This window comes from Stegostoma tigrinum, chromosome 29, assembly GCF_030684315.1.
Source record: "Stegostoma tigrinum isolate sSteTig4 chromosome 29, sSteTig4.hap1, whole genome shotgun sequence".
Taxonomy (NCBI): domain Eukaryota; kingdom Metazoa; phylum Chordata; class Chondrichthyes; order Orectolobiformes; family Stegostomatidae; genus Stegostoma; species Stegostoma tigrinum.
In genome coordinates, this window is record NC_081382.1 from 1919654 (window position 1) to 1943326 (window position 23673).

At 42.1% G+C, this 23673-nt stretch overlaps 1 protein-coding gene across 6 annotated transcripts in view; it reads right to left on the reverse strand.

Annotated features, from left to right (window-relative positions):
* Positions 1-20576, reverse strand: part of traf2b (Tnf receptor-associated factor 2b) — a 46905-nt gene extending 26329 nt beyond the window's left edge. Inside the window, exons 1-6 of one of the 6 annotated variants that reach the window (XM_059638257.1) lie at positions 19565-20302; positions 18927-19186; positions 18388-18620; positions 10814-10892; positions 9089-9187; positions 1527-1688 (exon numbers count right to left, since the gene is read on the reverse strand). In XM_059638257.1, the coding sequence (XP_059494240.1) occupies positions 1527-1688; positions 9089-9187; positions 10814-10892; positions 18388-18590 (543 nt within the window). In that variant the 5' untranslated portion in view covers positions 18591-18620; positions 18927-19186; positions 19565-20302. Of the gene's footprint in view, positions 1-1526; positions 1689-9088; positions 9188-10813; positions 10893-18387; positions 18621-18792; positions 18901-18926; positions 20303-20368; positions 20482-20565 lie in introns of those variants that run through there. The other 5 variants (XM_059638259.1, XM_059638255.1, XM_059638256.1 and 2 more) reach the window with 5 other exon arrangements.
* Between the last annotated feature and the right edge of the window lie 3097 nt (positions 20577-23673).

Below are 23673 nucleotides of genomic sequence, written 5' to 3' on the forward strand. Positions count from 1 at the left end.
TTAGTTAATCAGGTAATTATAGGATTTGAGGTATCCTTATCAGAGTGGCCTTTAGAACCAAAACTTCGCAAAGCTGAAGTCATATGCTGAATCAAAAAGTATTCACTTCTTAAAAATAACTGAAAAGAGTAGATCCAACACACAAAGTACTAATTCCTGGGTGTGTAATCCTTTGCATTTCCTGCCATTTACCATACACAATGTCACAAGGAGTGAGTGGAACAGCAAGATATACAGTAAACCACTTCCAGATTTATCCTCTCACCCCATTATCAAACCTCCCCCCAGGCTTCATGACAGAATTCCCTTGCAGGGGTCCTGGACTCATCAATGGAATATTTTGCCTGGGCATTTCCTCCTTCAGCCTACTGCTTGTACCTGTGTTTGAACTTTTACTTCAAACTCTGGAACCGAAACAGAAATTACTGGGGAAAGAGCTAATTATTGTAAAGAGCTGCTGACATAATGGAGCTCGAGATCAGTATCAGATTGCACATTCAGGAGGGAGGGGTAGGAAGTTAGAAGAGGACGTGGCACTACGAGAGATCTTGATTAGTGAACTGTTTAAATATGGCAATCTCCTGCCCAGAGTTAGCAAACGATCAGCCATCCTGATCACTGAAGTATGACCGCCTTCAGCCAATGTCCAGCCTGTGACAGGTCTCACATGCTGAAGGTCGGAGACGCAGAAAATGACAAGGTGTCAAAAATAGAGGCTTGGCACAGTGCATTCTGATTCATCTGTAATCTCACTCTGAATGGCTGCAGCTTGCTTTCTGAGGCAATAGTCAGATTTGACTACCACTTTGCATCTGCTGCAGTAAGGACATTTAAATCTGCCCTGTCTAACTTTAGCCAGCTCTGTACCCATTAATAAGGTTCTGGTGCCAGGTGAACCACTCTGGATCTATTCTCACTAATTCTGGCTCAATGTCTATAGCATTTGCAATTCAGATACTAAACAAGACCTCACTAAATTAGTCATGACTGAAACTTTCATCACAACAGATACCAAGATGCAGGAAATTTACAGCTACATCCATAACGAGAAAAGGTTCATTTGTTGGGATTGGCAACCAATATCAGAATTAACTAACTTAGAAAGCTAAGTGCAGGTCGGCATTGGCTACAACTCTGACAAATCATACAGGCCCAGCTCTGCACCGAGCTCACCCAACTGTTGGTCCTGATCACTGCAAAATGGATTTGGTTTTCCCGGGGCAAGTAGTAAAGAACAAGTACCCATGAAGGTGCGATTCTGTTATTTTATAGTGATTCAAAAATGCATAAAAGGACAGTGTGATGTGACCCACTTAGTTACTACCACAGGAAATACGCACCTAACTAGTTGCCTGTTGTTTTTTTTCCCATTTAATCTATTCTTCTAATCAACCTGTTCAGAGATTTATTACAGTCCGCTGGAGCAACTGGGATTTGAACCTGGTCCTGCTGTTGTTAGCATGAATTATCAATTATCAGCAGGTTGGCCTGACAAACGGAATTCATTTTGCTCAGAGACCAATTACCTTAATGTCCTTGTGGTGAAACAATGATTTACAGAATTTGCAGTTGAGATTCCTTTCAGGACACTCTCGCTCCAAATGGCGGGGCAGGTCAAGCTGACGTACCATCTTGCTGCACGCTTCACAAGGCCTTAATGTATACTCACATCTTCCCTCGTGGTCAGCCTGCAATACAACACCAGCACTAGGTTATGGCGACAGTTAGCCCTCTGCAAGCCTGCTGCAACACCAGGGGAAGTAAAAGGTCAGACACTCCCTCGCTGCATGTACTATTTCATTTCCATAAACTGTAGGTTGACATTCCATCCGCGCCCAGTCTTCAGTCATCAACCTCCATCCCTCCTTCTAGCATGAAGTCAGTCGCTGTGAAATACCAGAATTGTCACACTTCTCCCCACACTGACCTTTAATGTTTCATTGTGCCACTCAACATGAGATTGAATGGGAATCTTCAGCACTCACCGCTTTCGGCAGGGCTTGGCTGAGCAGCAGCAAGCCCAAGCAGTATATTCACACCTCAACAGGGAGTCCCAGCAAATGAAGTAACATTCAGCAGGATATTCGCACATAGTGGGGCACCTGCCAATCCCCGTCCCCTAACTATGCCTCATCCCCCTTAATTTGGCGGTCTGAAGTGGGAAACAGTAAGTCCATCCTAACATACTGAACTATTCCATCAACTGGGATAAAGGTTGACAGAGGATGAGAACGTTCATGTTAAGGCTTACCAGACTTTTACTTATCCGGACCACAAACAGAAATTGCTGGAAAAGATTTGCTGAAATCAGAGTTAACATTTTGGGTCCAGTGACCGTTCCTTCAGTTCTGAAGGGCAGCCCGGTGGCTCAGTGGTTAGCAATGCTGCCTCACAGCAACAGGAACCCGGGCTCAACTCCCCCCTTGGGGTGACTGTCTGTGTGGAGTTTGCACATTCTCCCCATGTCTGTGCGGTTTCCTCCCACAATCCAAAGATGTGCAAGCTAGGTGGATTGGCCATGCTAAATTGCCCAATAGTATTTAGGGATGAGTAGATTAGGTGAGTTATAAGGGGATAGGTCTGGGTGGGATGGTCTGAGGATTGGTGTGGACTTGTTGGGCCGAAGGCCCTGTTTCCACACTGTAGGAATTCTATGATCCAGAAACATTAACTCAGATTTCATTTCACAGATGCTGCCAGACCTCCTGCGCTTTTCCAGCAATTTGTTTCTGATTCACAGTATCCACAGTTCTTTTGGGTTTTTTTAACCCCCATTTTCTGGTGCACACTTCCAACTACTTCAACCATTCTCAAAGGAAATAGTTACAATTAACTTCAATAAAATTCAGAGCGAGCTTCACTTGGTATTTAACCCAGTGCTATAGGTATCATGGACGTATTTGATACAGACAGCATAATGGGTGCTTTCTCTCTATCTAATCCTGCGCTGTGCCTGTCCTAGGAGTGCTTGATGACGTCAATGTAGATAATTTCACTTTAGAAGTGTACAGGAAGCTTTACCCTGTATCTATACCCATGCTGTCCCTGTTCTGGGAGTGTTTGAAGGGGACAGTGTTTGGCAGGACAGTATAGAGGAGGCATTACTCTCTATCAAACCCTGCGCTGTCCCTGTCCTCTCAGTATGTTGCTTCTGAACTGAAGCCCTGGTGTAAATTGTCGTCATTTCATTTAAACATTCTGATAAGATTTAAAACAGAAATGAAATTTTGCTCAAAACCAAATCAGCAGTTTTGTGAGAAAAATCAGCAGATTACATTTAAAAACATATTATTGTTACTATTGGTAGTATCCCCCACAATCAGTAACCCCATTTAGAGCCGCAAATTTTTGGGACTTTCCACCGTCCCATGCTATTTAAAATGTCAAAGAGTTGTCTCAGGGACTTTCCAAGCAAGATCTGCCGCATTGATCAAACAAACCACTGAGTAAATTGGGGTTGCAGCAGGGTTTGCATGAACTATAACTGCAGTCAAGCCTGTGTTATAGAAACAGAGACTGGGACGTGAAGCATTCCATTTGCTATTCCAATAAGAATTGTGGATTTAAAGAAATGTCAACATTATAACTAGCCTCTGCCAGAATCCTATTTCATTTACACACAATCTTCAACTTCAATCAGTCTCTACCATTTTCTAGTTCCAAACATATGATGTTTACCCAGCAGAACAGGTTGTGTAACACAAACAGGAGCTCAGTGGGTAGAACAGTGCTGATTATGCAGAAATAAGATCCTGTAGCCTTACTTTGCTTTTCTTTCCCCACCTCTAAAAGGTGCTGACTTAATAATGCTGGGTGTGATGGTTATACATTAAACTGTCTACACACACAAGCTTTTGGAACTTGGGAGAATTGCAGTTAATCCTGATCTCCTTCTAACCCCAAGCCCACAGAGGGAGGCATTATCAGCTGGAATCCTGCCTTTTATTTTCCTATTAACAAGCGCCGAGACAAAGAAAAATCAACATCTCCCCACCTCTGTTCAGCAAATCAATTCTGGGCTCCTCATGTTCAACCACACACACTACACTCCCCTAGACAGAAACGCATGCCCAGGTAGGTCATCACACCTACCATTCCAGTAACTGGGAAGTGAGAGCATGAACTCTGAACTAAGGCTCACCTGTGCTGGAGCATACAATAACATGCTCAAACAGTGAATGAAAACCCAAAGTTAAAACCAAGATGAGGAACTTCCAATTGTTAGGTTTGCTAAAAGAATGAATAACCAAGCCATTCAGACCAAATGATCTCAGTTTTAATTCAATACAAGCATACTTAACAGGCAGAAAAGCACAATGTCCAATGAAGAAGAGTAATCATTTGAAATCTTAAACCTTTTTGATCTCTGGCTCACACAGTGTTCCCAATGTCAGCTCACATGTCTGTAGAGATTCTCCAATTGGCTGAATTATCAAGCTGGGTCCCCACCTACAAACACTGCCCAGAAAACTCTGCTGGATTGTGCACATGTATATGACAGGCAATTAACAGGAAAGCTCAGATGCGATGGTCTCTGTAGTGAAATATGTCCAACACACTATCTACACTCAAACATGGAGGTCACTGGGAGAAATACTCAAATACACAACCCATTCATGATGCAATGCCTTCAGGAGGGGGTGCGGACAGCAAACAGATTTGATACAGACTGCTGTGTTGCCTTTACGGAGCCTGCTTGCACGTTTGTAGAGATTTGCAGCACAGGAGAATGCCTGCCACTTACCCGCCCAGTCTTCACTGCCTGATTCAACATTTTCTCAAAATCCACACACAACAGCTCAGTTCAAAAAGCTGACATTTGTCAAACAATTTATCTTTAACCAAACATAACTTTACTGACCGTGATAAGTGCATACATTTCTAAATGTTTATCGACTTGCTTTCTAATGGAATGAGTTTATTCACAACCAACATTAATTTAACCAGTTTACTTGTGACCTAAGTAATGATCCGTTTTCAGTCCTGATGAAGGGTGTAAACATCGACTTTCCTCCTCCTCTGGTGCTGCCTGACCTGCTGTGTTCCTCCAGCTTCACAATGTATCAAATCCAGTTTGAGTCTGTCTGCCTGTCTCTCTCTGTCTCTTGCTGAACAGTGGCATTCTATCATTACCAACAAGGCTGAGGGCAGCCCTCAGAGTTCAATCATCCATTCACCTCCAGTGCTGGCTGTCCATTTCCATAACAAACTTGTTCCAGTTACCATTTGTTGTGTCTTGCATGGTCTTCGTGTAAACATTTCCACTGCCATCTGTAAATAACAATGCTAAATAGTCCAACTATGTCTTCCTCACAACTAAATTCCTTAATCGTCCCCAAGAAGTTCTACACTTCATAACATTCTCTTCTGGTGTTATTAAATTCTTTGCTGTTTATACTTTTACTTTTAAGTCTCTCTAATTCTTTTTTTATTTCTGCAGCATTCTTTGCCCTAGCTTTCTCATATGCCTCCCACTGAATTTTGAATGGTGCTCTCTTCATGCTACAGGAAAATAATCCACCAATCATACAAAATTAAAATAATCCTCCCATCAATACAGAATCTAAAAAATTGATTTGGAATTTCCGGTCAGCTACTTGGCATCAGATTTCTGATCTTGCCTTCTGACATGTGTCTTTTCTCATTGACAGCATTTATAACTTCCTTGTCTTTATCATCTTCATTGTTCTGATTAACTGCCATTGAACTCTGTAGTTTCTATTTGTCCATTTTTCTATTCTCACGGTGGTTACTTGCAATCAAATAACTGGGGAGATTCATTCTATGCAATCATTTGAGCCATGAAAATAGTAAAGTTTCATCTTCAAACTATAAGTAACAATAGCATAAACCTGAAACTAAAAAACCCACAGTGAGTGTTGTTGACAGTCCCCAGCTACAATCTCAATTTTCATCTTGGTATGGAAATTAACAGATATCATTCCCTCCCAATGGTAATAAACATAGCCAGAACTCAAAGATGGAACGTATATTCATCATACGGGAAATTAAACTTAGAGCAGCAGACCAGCACATACCCAGAAACCCTGAAGGTTTTCTGAAAATGTAAATCACATGGCTACACTCTTTACATATCTGTGCAAAACTCGAGTCCCGTAATGAGTTCTCTGTTCCCTTCGCGATGAGAATTCCTCCTTCCTATCAATGTCCAATCCAATTTTCACTTCCTCTTCAGCCATGAGCTGAGTTCCTTACTTCACATCCTCTCCATGACAAAGAATACTTCCTATCATCTTCATAACATTGTCCACTAACACCACTCCGTTTCTGAAACCTCTTCCAGATTCAACTATTCCATCGTCCTGCTCAACAGGTTCCTGGCTTGTCATTCAAATCTCTCACCCAAACATCTACTTTTAAGACTATAATCCTTCTTTAGGTCCTACTCATCCAGCACCAGTACTCACTGAACTACAACAGCTCTCACTTCCAACTCACAAAGAGTGTTTAAAACCCTCCAATCCTGCCATCCTTCAAATCTCTGTAGCCTCCTCCAGTCCTCCCAATCCTCAAGGCCTTCTGTTCCTCCAGGTCTGACCACTTGTACACTATATCCTTCTTTAGATAGCAAGACTTCCTGCCCTGGATTTCAATTTCCAAACCTCTCCACATCTCCCTCTCCTCTTTTAGAACACATCTCTGGCCTAATCCAAACTCTCAAACTTCTCTAAGCTTAGCAACTCCAACAAAAACACTCAGGATGCTTCAATATGACAAAGTGTGAAGCTGGATGAACACAGCAGGCCAAACAGCATCTCTGGAACTTCAATGTCTAGGCACTATGTACACGCGTCACACAATTACAAAATGATACGATACAGCATATGGCCAATCAGCTTGTCGGACCAGTGCTGGTATGTTGGGAAAACTGGCAGCAATTTATTTCCTTTCTATGTATTTATCTTGACCAGATCACGGATGCTTACTTTCGAATGAAATATTTTCACATCACCTTTGATTTTTTTTGTCAATCACCTTCAATTTGTGACATTTCCAGTTAATCCTCGGTTCCTTTTTCAAACAGGGGGCTACCATTCCCAATGCTCCTGTCCTGTGGCACCAACTCAATATCTAAGGAGAATTGGAAGGTTCCAGCTACAGTCTCTGGAATTTCCATCTCAGTTCACCCAGTAATTTAAAATGTATCCCATCTGGACTGGGAGGCTTCATTTTGAGCACAGCCAACATTTTAAAAATCTATTTCATCTTTTTCTATTTTTACCCCTTCTGGTATCACAACTTCCTCATCCTTTACTGACATTGCATCGGTCTTCACTCGACGAGATGGTGTTGCCATGGTACTTATTTAATCCCACCACCAGCCCTTTTCCTCCACAGGAAGATCTCCAGTTTTTGTCCCCAAGTCAGCCTCATCCGACCTTTGATAGAAGTTAGTAGTTCAGAAGTCATCTTGTAAATGGGCCCCAATTAGTTTGCTCACCGTGCAAACGTCTTGCTGAACCGCAGCACATCACAGCATCCTTCAACAATGGCTAATCTGATCAGATCATTTCTCCCCGTATAACATGCAAACTCAGGAAAGGCAGTCATTCTTATTCCTGAAAAGTGCATAGTCTTCCTCAGATTATCCTGGAAGGCATCTCAATGCTTTCAGCAACTGGCGTAGCTAGCTGTTCCACACTGCTATTATGTGGTAGCAGGGATGCCAGGCCAAGATAATTTCTGTCTATTACAAAAATGAGAGTTGGGGTAAGCAAATTTCAGTGCTCATGCGATGCTAGATGTATAGACCATACATCCCCAAAGCCTGGCAGACTGCAACAGCACAACAAGCAAGGCACTGACCATACCCAACTAGCCTAAGTGAGCAAAATATGCAATGTAGTGCCCAACGTTTTACTACGGATCACATTCAATGGATAATCCTGAGTGTATGAAGATTTACGCTGATAACCAATTTCGGATTGTCAGTCAGGATTGCAGTGTGGCAGACTTACATGCACTGGAAGCAACACACATCACTACTTTGCAACTTTGCTTAAATTTTGCAGCCTTTTTAAAAAAAAAAGAATTCTCCTGGTGTAAATGTCCAGAGGTGAGACATTTCTGGAATGGAAGGGACATTTGCTTCATGTGTTGCACAGTAAGTGATTCATGAAAGAGGAAGAGGAAGTACAATGTCACCCCAATCTTAACCATAACCTAAGTCCACACTCACCAACTGAACCAGCAGTAGATAATAATGAAAACAGCTGATCATTGACCTCAGGAAGGAAGGAGGATGACAAGCACCTACCTCCATCAATGGAGCTGAGATGGAGAGGGTTGACAGATCAAGTTCCAAGGAGTGACAATAACCAACAATATGTCCCGTACCTCCCACATAGATACAACGGTCAAAAAAGCACAACAACACGTCTTCTTCCTCAGGTACCTCAGGAAATTTGTCATGTCCATAAAGTCCTTCACCAACTTCTACAGATGCAGCATTAAACACACACTGTCGGGGTGCATATGGCCTGGTACGGCAACTGCTCTGCCCAGGACCGTAAGAAACTGCAGAAGGGGGAATGCACAGCCCAGGCCATCACAGAAGCCAACCTTCCATCCACGGACTGTAGTTACACGGCCCACATCATCAAAGACCCACTGCAGCCCAGTAACGATCTCCTACAACCTCTTCTGTCAGTCATAAGATACAGAAGTATGAACACACACCAACCGGTTCTATAACAGATTCTTCCCTGCTGTTACTAGACTGATGAATGGATGTCTGAACTTCAAATTCAATGATTTTGCTTCATGCATCTCCTGTACAGCCGTAACCTTGCATGCCTTGGTCTGTCTAAGCACGCGACAATCTGAATGTACTTGTTTGCTGTGATCTGCCTATACCACTCAAAAAGCAAAACTTTTGACTGTGCTTAGGTACATCAGACAACATTAGATCAAATCGAAATCAAATCATAATGAACAGGAGAAACTCTGCCCGATATTCCAATTCCCTACCAGCTCAAAACAAGGTTTACAAAACAAAACCAATAAAACACTTTGCTTTAATTTTCTTTTTAGATTTCTCGCCTTTATGTTAAATCTTTCTTCTCACCTCATACTCTTTAACAGTGCCCTTCCAGGTGCAGCTCTCATTGTTACAAACCGCAGGTAGATTTTCTACTTCCCTGCGAGCCGCATTGTCTGGAAAAGCCTAAAGGAAGAAAAAAAGATTACAATGGGGAGTTGTGGAACTTGTAAAGATTAAAAGGCACAACTTGATTTTTTTTCAAAGAGAGTATTATGCAGATATAAATACAAACATACATATAAAGAATATATATATATCTTCTGCATTAGTGTCCTCCCATCCAATATCACTTAATGATTAGCTTTTCTTTCTAATCCTTTTTGCTAGTATTGATCTAGCACTTGAGAAGTAGGTATTTACACTAATTATTTCATGTTGTAATAAGTTGTAGATTTTAATCACTCTTCTGAAATTTTTTTATTGGATATACTATATAAAAATTTCCAAATTTCAGGCTCCCAACTGTGGAAAAAAAATCAAGGTAGACCAGCAAACAGCATCCAGAACTCATGGGAACTCCTGGCACAGTCCGACAGTTCTCCAGATAGATTGGACAGGACGGCCTGAACAATGTATCTCAACAACTACAGATACAGCAGCATTTCCAAGTTTACAAATTGTTACTGCTGTTACTCAGCTTGATGCCAACATACCAGGAAAGCTCAATTAATTTGATCTACCATCTAACCAATCCCCACACTGCTCAACTCAATAACAGGCCTTTACCCACCAGTACTCTATTTCAATGTCAGACAGTAACCTTCCCTTATGTCAAAAAAACAGTTCCTGCTCTCCAGTCAACCCTTCTCCTGAGTAAAGCAACACTTGCATGGGACATTGGGGATATAAACCTTCTGATTCGGCCCATTCCATGGTCAACAGAGTAACAAGAAAAACCTCTCGTCAAACCTCTCTATTCTCATTCATAACACTGCCCAAAAGCAGATGTAACTCTCGCTCTTATCCACATTCTCTTGGTTACTTTATCCAGATAACACCTATATCCTCAGAGCCATTAATGTGGAAGCAATGTCCTAAGATGCTCAGATGGCTCCAGTTGGGAAAATGAACATGGAACAAAAGAAGAGAAATCAAAATAAAATTAAAAAATCAATAACTTGGGCAAAGATGAGGATCCTAAAAGAGTAAATAGAGGTGAAGAAGTAGAAAAGAGAGCATTGAGAGCATTTCAAAATATGAACTGAGGCAACTGAAGACACGGCAGCTAATAGAGTTGTGGATGACTGAGCGGTCAGAGTAGGAATAGTCTGTCAGAATCAAAGGAAAGTGGAGCTTGAGGACAGGGCACTGTAGGAATGTAGGCGATAACAGAGACAGATATATTCCTGAACTGAGGAGAGAATAGTCCTATGTTATGTCACCAACCTACATTATGTACAGCTAGTTTGCTCTACATTAATATTTACAAAGCAGAAAATTCTAGATGACGAACTATGTGAGGAACTGTTTTACAAAAAACTGATCAGTTTGCAGAACAGAATAAATTTGAGGTTCAGGGTTATGAAAAATGCATTGAAGGAATAATGTTGACATATGAGCCTAATGATCTCCTCTCAATCTCTTACTATCGCACCACAATCTCCATTACCCAGTCCAAGTAATCAGTGTATTGGAGACTCAGTCACTGAGGCAGACCAGAATATTCACGCAGGATGTTGCTCATTAACTTGGGCTGTTCTACCAATTTCTTAAAATGTCCATTGTTTGCAGCATTCAAATCTTACTTACTGAGCTGGCATCTAGAAGAGACAAAGGTTCTTCATAAATGTCCTCTTGGATGCAGGCTGCACATTTCTGTGGGCCAGTACTGGAAAAGAAAACACACAAATCAACAATTCCAAGAAAGCAGCATCGGGATTCCTTCTCCACATCGTAAGTCCCCTTCTCCTGGATGTTCTTGTTCCTGCTGGATAGCTCTTTTATATCCTCACCCATTCTTCACAAGCATCAGTAGTTGTTCGGGAGTTGAAGGTGTCTTTATGCAAAGCATTACTCTGACAATTTAGGAAGTGCAGCAGAACATGTGAGAGCCTAATATTACTCCTGAGAATGTGGTACAAGGCCAGTCTTCAACCAGCATCTGTATAGCACCTTTCAGCTAAACGTCCCTAAGGACTTTGCACGCGTCCTATCAAACTTAAGTCGATAGAGCCACTTTGAAAAATTGGGGCTGGCGATCGAAAGATTGATCACAGGGGAAGGGTTTTCAGATAGAGTTCAGAGCTTATCATCGTGAAGTCGCAATGTTACAGATCTGGCAATCCAGAACCACAGACAATTGCTCTGGGCATGAGGGTCTGAAATCCCCAAGGCAGGCAGTGAAATTTAAACTTACATAAAGCTGGAGTTAGAACACTAGCTTACTGGCCACCACAAAACTACTGCCAATTGTTGTGAAAATAAGAACACATTAATGTCCTTTTGGGAAGGAAATTTGCTGTCATTGCCTGCTCTGGCCTACATGTTGACGCCAGATCACAGCAATGTAATTAACTATTAACAATTAGGGGACCCCTATAATTGCCTAGCCAGCAATGCCCACATTCCATGAATAAATAAATTACCAATCTGGTTCACTAATGTCTCTTAGTGAAGGAAACTGCCATCCTTACTTGGGCTGGCCTACATGTGATTCCAGGCACTCAGCAATGTTGTTGACTCTTAGGTGCCCTCTGGGCAATTCAGGATGGGCAATAAATGCTGCCTGGCCAGCGATGCCCTCATCCCGTAGATGAATAAAGATAAAGAAATTTTTAAAAAAACAGTATTAGTACAACCGCCAGCTGTGAAACAATGAAAGATAAAAATGCACAAGTGCCCAGAGCTGGAGATGCACAGAGAGAAATTTAGTTTGGGAACATGGTCGGTATGGACTAGTTGGACTGAAGGGTCTGTTTCCATGCTGTATGACTCTATGACAGTAGGCAATATTCACTATAAAATGATCGGCCATAACATAAAGAACGTGGTACACAGGGACAATGTCATATACAAACCATATTCTCTTTAAGCTGAGCATAGGTAAATTTTAAATGTACCACAGAGTTCTATAAGCTAGTGGTACCATGGGTTGCAAGAATTCCCAAGTGGAGAGGCAGGGAGGGATGAGATCAGCTAAGAACTTTGGAACAGAGATAAACAAATTTAGATCAGTGAACATAAGGGTAATGGAGGAACAGAACTTGGTGAGGCAGCATAAATGATGCAGAGCATTCACTGAGTTCAAGATTATTTTCATTAGATTTTATGTTCAGTTAACAGCCAATGGCTTTTATGTGCAAGTATGGATATGTGCAAAGGAAAGAAAAAAACACAAGAGGGACGTAGCTCACTGACAGATGCAGTTAGACCAACCACAGGACAGCTCCCAAATGATCACACACTCTCTCAATGCATAGAAGCACCCTGACCAAAAATTTAAAATAACCTGTCCCAAAGACAAACATGCCCAAGAGACATCACACCACCTCCCCTCAGTAAAAAATATCCTCACACCACCCACAACAAAAATATAGTAAAACCAGACGAATATCCACCCTACACACAGCCCTTTCAACACTTCCTTTCATTATATCATTCATGAATACATGTGCTTCTCAGAACCCACTCCATTCACATAAATAACCACCTCTTCAAAATAGACCATCCACCTAACATCGCGTTCTGAGTCTGCTTCAGGATTTACTCAAGTACAAGTTGTTGATGAGGACTTCACATGACTTGGCTGCTTTAACACTGGCTGACAGTAATACACTGTGACTTTGGATACTATAGGAACATTTAGACAGGATTAATCATCTGTGCTTTCTAATAACATCTACTTTCAATCTGCACTTTACTGAAGTCAGTGCTTTCAATGTTTTGTTCCTTCAACAGAACAGCAATTTTGAGAGCTGACAGCTTGTATCAACGTGGCAATTTGTGCTTGATCAACCCAAGTGGACAGGGTTGTTAAGAAAGCATATGGTGTTTTGGCTTTCATTAACAGGGGGATTGAGTTTAAGAGTCGTGAGATCTTGTTGCAGCTCTATAAAACTTTGGTTAGACCGCACTTGGAATACTGCGTTCAGTTCTGGTCACCCTATTATAGGAAAGATGTGGATGCTTTGGAGAGGGTTCAGAGGAGGTTTACCAGGATGCTGCCTCGACTGGAGGGCTTATCTTATGAAGACAGGTTGACTGAGCTCGGACTTTTTCATTGGAGAAAAGCAGGAGGGGAGGGGTCCTAATTGAGCTATACAAGATAGTGAGAGGCATAGATAGAGTTGATAGCCAGAGACTATTTCCCAGGGCAGAAATGGCTAACACGAGGGGTCATAGTTTTAAGCTGGTTGGAGGAAAGTATAGAGGGGATGTCAGAGGCGGGTTCTTTACACAGAGGTTGTGAGAGCATGGAATGCGTTGCCAGCAGCAGTTGTGGAAGCAAGGTCATTGGGGTCATTTAAGAGACTGCTGGACATGCATATGGTCACAGAAATTTGAGGGTGCATACATGAGGATCAATGGTCGGCTCAACATCGTGGGCTGAAGGGCCTGTTCTGTGCTGTACTCTTCTATGTTCTATGTTCTATTATTCAAATATCAATATTTGTTTCAGTAAAATGCTTTACGTACACTCTCACAATGTAAATACAGGCATTTCGTGCGTATTTTTACTTAAAGCATTTGTCACTATTCAGTAATCAAGACAGCAAAGCATCAGGAGTTCATGACTTGCAATCAGCTTTATATCTGGTCATCTTATTAAACATTCAAGTTGATGGAAATTCTCACTCGCACAAAATGAAGCACCAGCATTAGTAACAATGCCTATGACAGCAGTGCCCTTGACATAATAACGTGTTCAAAGAAAATCTACAAGAACTATATGAACATACACCCAAATTAAACAAAGTCTGATGCCAAGCCTTTTTAAAAGACGGAAAGAGAACTAGAAGTGCAGAGGTTTAGGGAACAGGACTTGGTGCAACTTAAGACATGGAGAATTTTAAATTGCCTAGAATTATGGAGGGCATTATTAATATTTAACTAGCTGCACTTAGATTTCCAATTAGTCACAGGCACCTAATGGCATGAGAGGTAGGCACTGTTTTCACAATGGCAAAGTAACACTCTGCAGAGTAATTTTAAAAGCAGCTGATTATCTCATGTTCAAGTCTATTGCAGTTCACCTTCATGGTTGGTCCTTCAAACTCAAATAGAAATCTAATGCTGGAGACAGAGGCATGGTCGAGAAACTAAATGAATATTTAGCAAGGAAAATTATTTCTAACTTCTGGTAAATGTATACTATTAGGATAATTATTGAGATTAAAATACATAGTTACTTGGTAATACGGAAATTGACTATTGCTGAAAAAAAAAGGTATTTTGTCAAAGCTTTTCATCTTTCACCTATCAGGACAATCACAAGAAAGATCAATGTAAAGGGGGCTAACAGTTATTTTATTAAATGAGAAGTGCAGGCTATTGGTTGGCAAGTGAACTCTGATTTGAAGATGTTGCCATGGGGAATGTACCAATTGGATGATGACTGAACCAATTTGATGACTGACAGTTAACTGCCAAGTTTAATTTTAAACTAGGCTGGATGACTCTGATTGGTCTAGATATCTGAAATGACATAAAATGAGGAATGAGATAAAAACGAAGAGGTGCGCAAATGTTTTCAAGTATTCAAAATGCACCAGTCACCCAATCCAGATGAGAGACTTCTTAGGGGAGAATAAGGTTAAAAATTGTGGCAGAACCTTCCAAGCATCCTAAAATACAGGAGCAATGGCATAGCATTGCAGTTTTGATGATGTTACATCCTGGCCCATGAAAAAAAGGAAGAACTATAATCCCAGCAACACCAGGTGAAGCAGCATTTCCCCTGTATCCCTTCCAATTTACTGCATCCAACTGCATAGCCTGGAAAAACCAAACACAGACTGGATGAGCACTTTGCAGAACACCTCTGGTCCATGCACAACCATGGCCCTGACCTTCCCATAGCTGGTCATTTTAACATACATCCTGCTTGTATGCCCATGTGTCTGTCCTCACCATGCTGCATTGCTCCAGCAAATCACAGTGCAAACTCCGTGAGCAACATCTCATCTTCAGATGAGGCACTTTGTAACCTTCTAAAATTAATACTGAGTTCAACAGCTTCAATCGTGAACTCACTCCCATTTCTACCCTTTCTTGTAGCTTTACTTGTATTTTCTGTCACCATGTCCGCTCTCCCCTCCCCCACTCGTGGAACCATCTGTTCTTTCCATTTTGACAATTAGATACACCAATGTTCCGCCATTCTCACATTCTGATCATTTAATCTGAACTATCAATACTCTTTCTCCCCCAGCAGTCCACTGCCACACTATTCCATAAAAGCTGTCCCCTCCAGGCTTCATGTCAGCTCTGATGAAGAACCATCTAGACACAAAACATTACTTGCTGTCTCTCCACAGATGCTGCCTGATCTACTGTGATTCCCAGCAATTTTTGTTTTCAGTATAGATTCCAAAATCTGCAGTAATTTGTTCCTGCCAATCAATACATTTCCATTTGCCTCCTACCTCCAAACCAGTTACGTCCAGTTGCACATGCTCTCAATTTTGAGTTCTCAGTCTCTTATAAAAGAACTTCTAGACTGCCTCTGGGAGTTTATATAAATAACATTCGTACAGACACGTATTCCCTCACTAATCAAAAAATTCAAATAGCTTTGCAAATAGGAGTTAATTTACAAATTTACAAATCTATACTAGTTCTCAGTTGAGAGAACTATACTTCTCTAAACATTCAGGCACTTCATCTACAGCAATTTAAAGGAACAGGTGTGGTAAATACAGTTAAGATGTTTCATTTGATAAGGGGAAGTCTAAAACCAAGAGGGACAGTGTAAAATAAGGGGATGCCACTTAGGTCAGAGATGGCGAGAAATTATTTTACTCATTGTCGTGAATCTTTGGAATTCTCCCTCAGAGAGCTGTGAAGTCTTTGAGGATGTTCAATGCACAGATTGATAGATTTCAATTGGCATACAGGGTTATGGGAATAGAGGTGACTGTATTAAATGAAGGGCAGCTTAACAGGCTGAATGGCATACTCCTGTTCATACAATTTTCAATTCCTAAATTAAGTTGTTTTGGGAGATCACTAACACAGGAATACTTTATTGTGCATCACCTGTGCTCTGCCTGAAGACAGTCCTTGGATTGTTTTCCGAGTTCTCTTGGCAGTTTTCGTCAGCGACGGTCCACCATGGCCTTACTCTCAGAGCCAAGGCAAGGACGCAGGCCCCAAATCTAACTCTGCTAGGATGGGAACTGAACCTGTTGTGTGGTGCTAATCTGGACCATGTCAGTGTTCCCTCCAAACTATGTGGTCTTGCAGCAATCAGAGTCTCCATGTAACTCAGCCTCCCTAAATTAACAAGTGTGCGCAGACAGACAAAAATAAAAGGGCTGAATGTGTTTAAAAAGAACTCTAACGTTGGTTCAACCTGTTTAGTTTCTGCTCTCAATTAACTGTTTTTCATAGTCTCTGCATTTACCCGCAACCTTTACTGTGAGTGATTACTACGAAGTAACTATTTAGGATTCTAATTCCTAAGTTCCAATCACAGTATCAGCAGCATCTGTCCTTAAAGCATGCACAAAACCTTTAGCCACTCACCCTCTGTTCACATATTTGTAATACCTTTAGTATTGCCCACAGGATTCCTTATAGCTTTTTCTATCATTTTCTTACACTTTCCTTATATCATGCCTACTCTGTGGGACTGCGGCAGCTCTAGACCTTCATTGATAGGTTTACATTGTCGCTCGCTCCCTGTTAGTCGGGGTTGTTTAATGACACACAAAGCTCTTGCTCTTTAATTACATATACAGATCTTGTATTCTACCAAATACTTACAAATTCTCCTACTGTTCATCCAAAACTTTACCCATTAATAGTTCTTCCCAGTCTAATGTGATCAAGTTCTGCCTCATCTACCAATGTCAGGCCCATTTAAATTAAAACCTTGATCCATATTTCATCTTTCTCTATTGTGACCCTGACATCAAAGACACTGCTTAGCTGCGTGTTACTGTTGGATTACTGACTACTTTAGATTCTCATTGAAATTAAACCCTGGTTGATCTGTTCTTTTTATCCATTAATAGATTCTTCTGAAAAACTGTGTCAAAAACATTCTAACTGGAGACAGCGAGAATAATGTAACTGTGGGGCTGAAGGTAAGACAAAGTATATGTAGCTGGACTTAGGTCAAGCCTTTGAAGAGAGAATGGAAGACACTGGGAAATTTAACACAGGAAATGAAAAAAACAACTGTGATTAAGGAGTTCACGGCAACACTGCAGCAATGGAATTGAAAATAGTTGATGATAGCCAAGATCAGTGGTTTGAACTTGCCCTCCTAGATGGGTGGATTTTACACTGCCTTGGAACAAGAATGGACGGGAGACAGAAGTGAAGGCTTTAAGTCTTCCTGATGGTCACAGAGTTCTACCACATGGAAGCAGACCCTTCAGTTCATGCCAATCATATTCCCAAACTAAACTAGTCCCACTTGCTTGTATTTGGCTATACCCCTCCAAATCTTGCCTATTCATGTACTTATGCAAACGTCTCTAAGGTTTTGGAGTATGTCTTTCAAATGTCTTTTAAATGTTGTAAATGTACCTGCATCCACCACTTCCTCTGGCGGTTCATTTCACACAAAAACCACTCTGTGTGTAAAAAAGTTGCCCCTTTTTAAAATTTCTCCTCTCACCTTAAAAAATATGCCCCTAGTTTTGAAGTCCCTCATCCTAAGGAAAAGACCCTTGATGTTCACCCTATCTGTGCCTTATTGCTTCTATAAACCTTCAAAAAAGGTCAGTTGCAGGAAATAACATAGCTGGATCCAAAAGGTGGTGTGGTAAACTAGAAGAAATGGTCATGCAGGAATAGTCAGTTTGGGACAGTCATAGATTTGGCTTAGAATACAGGGAAACCCAACAAAACCTGATTAGAGTGTTATAATGCTGACACAAGGAACCAGAAATATGAACTTTCTTTCCCAGTGCTAACTTTCATCAGAATGAAGACTACGTACTCAGGTACACAGGAGTTTACGCCTGATGCTCATGCAGTCAGAGTCAAGAGTTTATTTTCTGGATGATAGAAGGAGGCCAGGACTAGCAAGAGTTAAGCTGAGGTAATAAGGGGAAGGAAACAGAACTTCTTGCAATATACACATACTGCTACAGTGTGTGATTTTTTTTCAACAGTGTAGGTTGCAGAATCACCAATTTGTAGTCTCTTACCTGACAATCCTCTTCAAACAGGATGCACAGTAACGGTGACCGCATTGTGCCTGGAATGGTTTCCGGAGAATTCCGTGGCATTCAAAGCACAGGTATTTCCCCTCAACCTTTGCTGCCAAAATTTCTTTTGGGAAACCACTCTGATTTCCTGCAGCTTGGGATTCTAATGAGTTTGGTGGACTCCTCTCACTCCTTGCTGCCATGTGTTATACGCTCCTCAACTGTTAGTTTTCCTGGAAAATGAAAGAGATAAAAAGACTTTTAAGTTACTCCTACTTGGGTAGATTTGAAAGATGTGGCACCAGAGAAAACTTGAATAAACTGAATTCAATTAAACTGTGCAAAAATTTACACCACATTCAATCTTCTCAAACCTGACTTGTGTCTGGTTAATACAACACTTACCCTCACAGAACAATAGTCACTTATAGAAGGATCTTTACTCTGTATCTAACCACATGCTGTCCCTGTCCTGGGAATGTCTGAAGGGAACAGTTTCAAGGAGCCTCACTTGCTGTTTAAAAGAGGAGAGAGCTTACTTTAATTTAAAGAGTAGAGGGCTTCACTCTGTATCCAACTCCATGCTGTCCTGGTCCTGGGAGTGTTTGATGGGGACAGTGTTGAAGTTGCCTTACTTTCAGTTCAAAATAGTGTTTGATACCGACCATTGATGGGGAACTTTAATTTTGCCCCAGCATTTGTCATTCCTAGTATCTCTATTTTGCACTCTTAGTGAGTGACGACACCTTCCCTCCATCAATCCAATTCTTATCCCTGCAATTTGCCCTGCAGAGAAAGACTGCCATAACTCTCATATTAGTCTAATTTAATAATTTTCCAGTGAATCAACCAAGGCATCTCTCAAACTTGGGGTCTTTTAATATCAATAATTGTAAATCTATCCCCAGCTGCACCTTCTGCCCAAAGCACGAACACCAGCTTTCCTCTTCCTTCCTATTAAATGATCAAAGCAAAAATTAACTGATCTGGCCCCAAACCCCTTCAACCCTGCACCCGCAACATTTTGCACCTTCTCCCCTTTCCATCCCTCGATGTACCCTTCAAACCTGAATACTACACTCCACTTCCTTTCTACTCACCTCCGTTTGTGGGCTTTCATGGTGCTAAATGTTCCACAACCTCAGACATTAGTAACCCAAACTACTTAAAACTCCACCTGAATCCACTCATCCACTGGTCCTGTAGAACTGTGTCTTCTAGGCTACTTTCTTCTCTTCAGGTCCTTGAACACTGAGTCACTTGCCAGCAACATGCCCAATTCTCCAGCAGCTGTCCAAAACATTCCAGCCCGGTTGCTCCCACAACACCAAAGTTGTGGTTTACTTTAGTCATAACTATGTCCTGCGATACATTATGCCTCCGCATTCTCATGGACGTAGACACACATTTAAAACACTCGGGGAGAGCAAAAGAACATAGAACATTAAAATGCAGTACAGGCCCTTCAAGCCCTTTCGATGTTGCGCCGACCTCTGAAACCAAACTGAAGCCCATCTAACCTACACTATTCCATTATTAACCACTGTTTGTCTTCAAGCTGGGGTGAATTGCTGACTGACTGTCTCCTATTCAAAAGCAGCCTCAGATCTGCAGCCACAGGCTGAGATCACCAGTACAAAGCTCAGTGCAGTGGTATCATGAGGAATGAATATTCTCCAAGTCTATGTACTATCACACTGTGACTCTCCCTGAGTTGCACTGCAACACATCTGTCCAACACCATGCCTCCTAGCACAAGTTTCCATTCCCAATCCCCATCCACCCCACTCCATTCCATTCCCTCCCTGGGTCCGCTCGGGCCGATCCCGGCCGGTTTTTTGGGCCGGGCTCCGGGGGGACTCAGCTCCCGCCTCCGTAGGGAGGCCGGCCCGAGGCCTGGCTCCTGCGGTGTGGCCCGTGTCCCTGAGGACGGGGCCGGGACAGAACCCGGGGCTCGGGTCAGGATGGGGCCCGCACTCACCGCCCGCTGCAGGCCGCGCTCTCTGGACGATGTGTCAGTACAAAGGCCCAGGGCGGAGCAATGGCAGCGGGGCGGAGAGACTGGAGGAGGGAGAATCAGACAGCGAATAATCCCCGGTTTGTGAAAAAAAAACACCACGACAACCCCCCAAAACAGATCATAATGTTAAAACCCAGCTCACAATTCCCAAAACACACCCGAATCTCCCCAAACCGGCTCACAATTCCCAAAACACACCCGAATCTCCCCCAACCGGCTCACAATTCCCAAAACACACCCGAATCGGCTCACAATTCCCAAAACACACCCGAATCTCCCCCAACCAGCTCACAATTCCCAAAACACACCCGAATCTCCCCAAACCAGCTCACAATTCCCAAAACACACCCGAATCTCCCCAAACCAGATAATGATCCCAAAAGCCAGCTAATTATTCCAAAACAATCCTGAAAATCTCCCAACAATCCCCCAAACCAGCTAGCAATCCCCAAAACCCATCTAACAATCTTAAAAACCATATGATAAATGCAAAAAAAATCCACAATAACCAGTAGCCCAAAACACCAACTTTCCTAAAATAATCAATTCGCAGAGTCAAGTGATACTTCCTTCAAAAAAAGACACCTAAACAAACCTACAAACTCCCAAGCACATCAATCAATCCCCTGCAAATAGATGCCAAAATCTCAAACTGACCAATCCCGAAAACCTCCATCCCCACTTCATGCCCTCCAAATCTCCAGATAAACCAATACTGTACAAAACCAATCTCCCCAAATCGTTAATGCCTCTCAAAAATTGATAAGTCTCTCATGTTGTGGTCTTGTACTCAACTGCCCCATTCATGAATACCAGGACATATACGATTTTCAAAAAACTTTCTCACCCTATCCTGCCACCATCACTTTACTCACATTTGTCCCTGATTCCCATGTTCCTGCATGTCTTTAGAATCAATCCCTTTATTTTCTATGGCTTTGTTTTTCCTACCAAACTATATCACGGCATATGTATGTACACTAATTTCCAACAACCATTGACTTTCCGCAAAATGGCAGCAGAGTAAGATGTGCCAGCCAGAGCTCCTCTGCCCGACTTGTTCTTTTCCTTTTTGCAGTACTTTTTTACCTGTCTTTTCTACATCTTTTTTCAACTAATGACTTAGAATTACCTAGAGGGGAATCGAGGAGCAGGTGAGCCCCAGAGGCATATTCTGGGGTAGAGGATGGCATTGGGAAGTGAGTCCCAGAGTGGAGGCCAGCACTGGGAAGTGAATCCCAGAGTGGAGGCCAGCACTGGGAAGTGAGTCTGGGAGAAAATTTACCTTGGAGCAGCTGAGAGCCAGTGCAGAGCAGGGATGGTTGTTGGACTGGGGTCTTGCACGGGTGGTCAGACCAAGGGTAGAAGCCCCTGCATTGAGCTACTGCAATGTAATGTTTATTTGTAATCTGTTTATCTGACTGTTATGTATATCCTTTTAAGTATGTCTTATTTCTACCTTATACTATAAATCACTATAAAGTCATGCAACAATTTTTCTTTTTTACTTCTATTTTTTGTATCTGAGATTTGTATTTGGTTACTTTTACCTAAGATGGTGCCATAAGAGGTGACATTGTAAAACTTTTCACTGTACTCCTGTACTTGAATACACAGGACAATAAAGGATATTCTATTCAGTCAGCTATATTTTGTCCACTTGAAATCTATCATTATTCTTCTCACAGTCCAAGGCTCTGAATTTTGTCATCTACACTACTTTTGAAATTGTGCCCTGTACAGGTTATTTATATACATCATCTCTGTGACACCTGTCTAACCCTGCCTCTCATCCCCACCTCCTTGACCTGACACAACCTGTCTGTCTTCTCTCCTAGATAACAAGGTGGACAGCTGGATGAGCATAGCAGGCTAAGCAGAATCATAGGAGCAGGACGGCTGACGTTTTGGGCCTGGACCCTCTCCTACCCATCCGCCCCTCCCACCTCACTGAACAATCCCCACCTGCACTCACCTATCACCATCCCACCTAGCTTCCCCAGCCCCACTTCTCCTCTCTATTTGTTTCTGAGCTCCCTTCCTCCTCCCTATTTCAGAAGAAGGGTCCCGATCTGAAACATCAGCTTTCCTGTTCCTCTGATGCAGCCTGGCCTGCTGTGTTCCTCCAGCTCCACACTATTATCTGTGACTCCAGCATCTGCAGTTCTTGCTATCTCATACGTAATCTGTCTGATACAAAACACACCTAAGTGTCTGTATATAAAATGGTACACTTTTAATCCGCTACTGAACGTACTACACACAAACTGAAATTACTGGATAAGTTAGCAGGTCTGGCAGCACTTGTGGATGGAAAGTAGAATCCAGTGATCTTCTTTGGAACCAGACATATTACCTTTGAAATGAGGGTCTGTTGAAAGATCTGCTGCCTACCATTACGGGGAGGCACTGGTCTTGTGGTATTATTGCCGGGCTGTTAATTCAGAGACCTAGATAATGTTCCGGGGTCCAGGGTTTGAATCCTGCCATATCAGATGACGAAATTTGAATTCAACAAACATCTGGAACTAAGAATGTAATGATGTGATGATGCTTGAATGTAATGATGAGTGTGAATCCATTGTCAATTGTTGGGGAAGAACCCACTTGGTTCATAACTGTCCATTAGGGAAGGAAACTGCTGTCCAGACTCCAGACACACAGCACTGCAGTCTTAACTGCCCTCTGGGTAATTAACGATGGGCAATAAATGCTGCCCAGCCAGTGATGCACATGTCCCACAAATGAACAAAACAAATTATCAAGGACACAGTAGTTTCACAGGAAGAATCATAATTCATTCTTGATCGTATGCCTTTTCAAATATTTAAGGATAAATATTTATCTGGTTCTTGCACGTTTATTAAAACACAACTTACTCAAAATACACTGCAGGCCAAATGTGCGAGTTCTGTAATTCAAGTAAGTGCTGTTTTAATAAAACATCACATGATTGATGTTTATTCATAAGCAGAATTCTAAAAGATCTCTCAGACTTTTTTGTGCTGACATCTTTTTATATTTCTCCCCTATATGTCTATAATCCAATTCTCCATTTCTCAGCTAATAGGATCCTTCATCTCGGCCTATGGAAGGAGTGAGAGGAGGAGCTGGACAGGCACAAAAGGAATGGCCCCTCCCAGCTTCTCCTCTCCTCCCACCCCGAAACCCACATTATCGTGAACACAAGAGGCCAAGCAGCATCAGAGGAGCAGGAAAGCTGACTTTTTGGGCCTAGACCCTTCTTCAGAAAGGGTCTAGGCCTG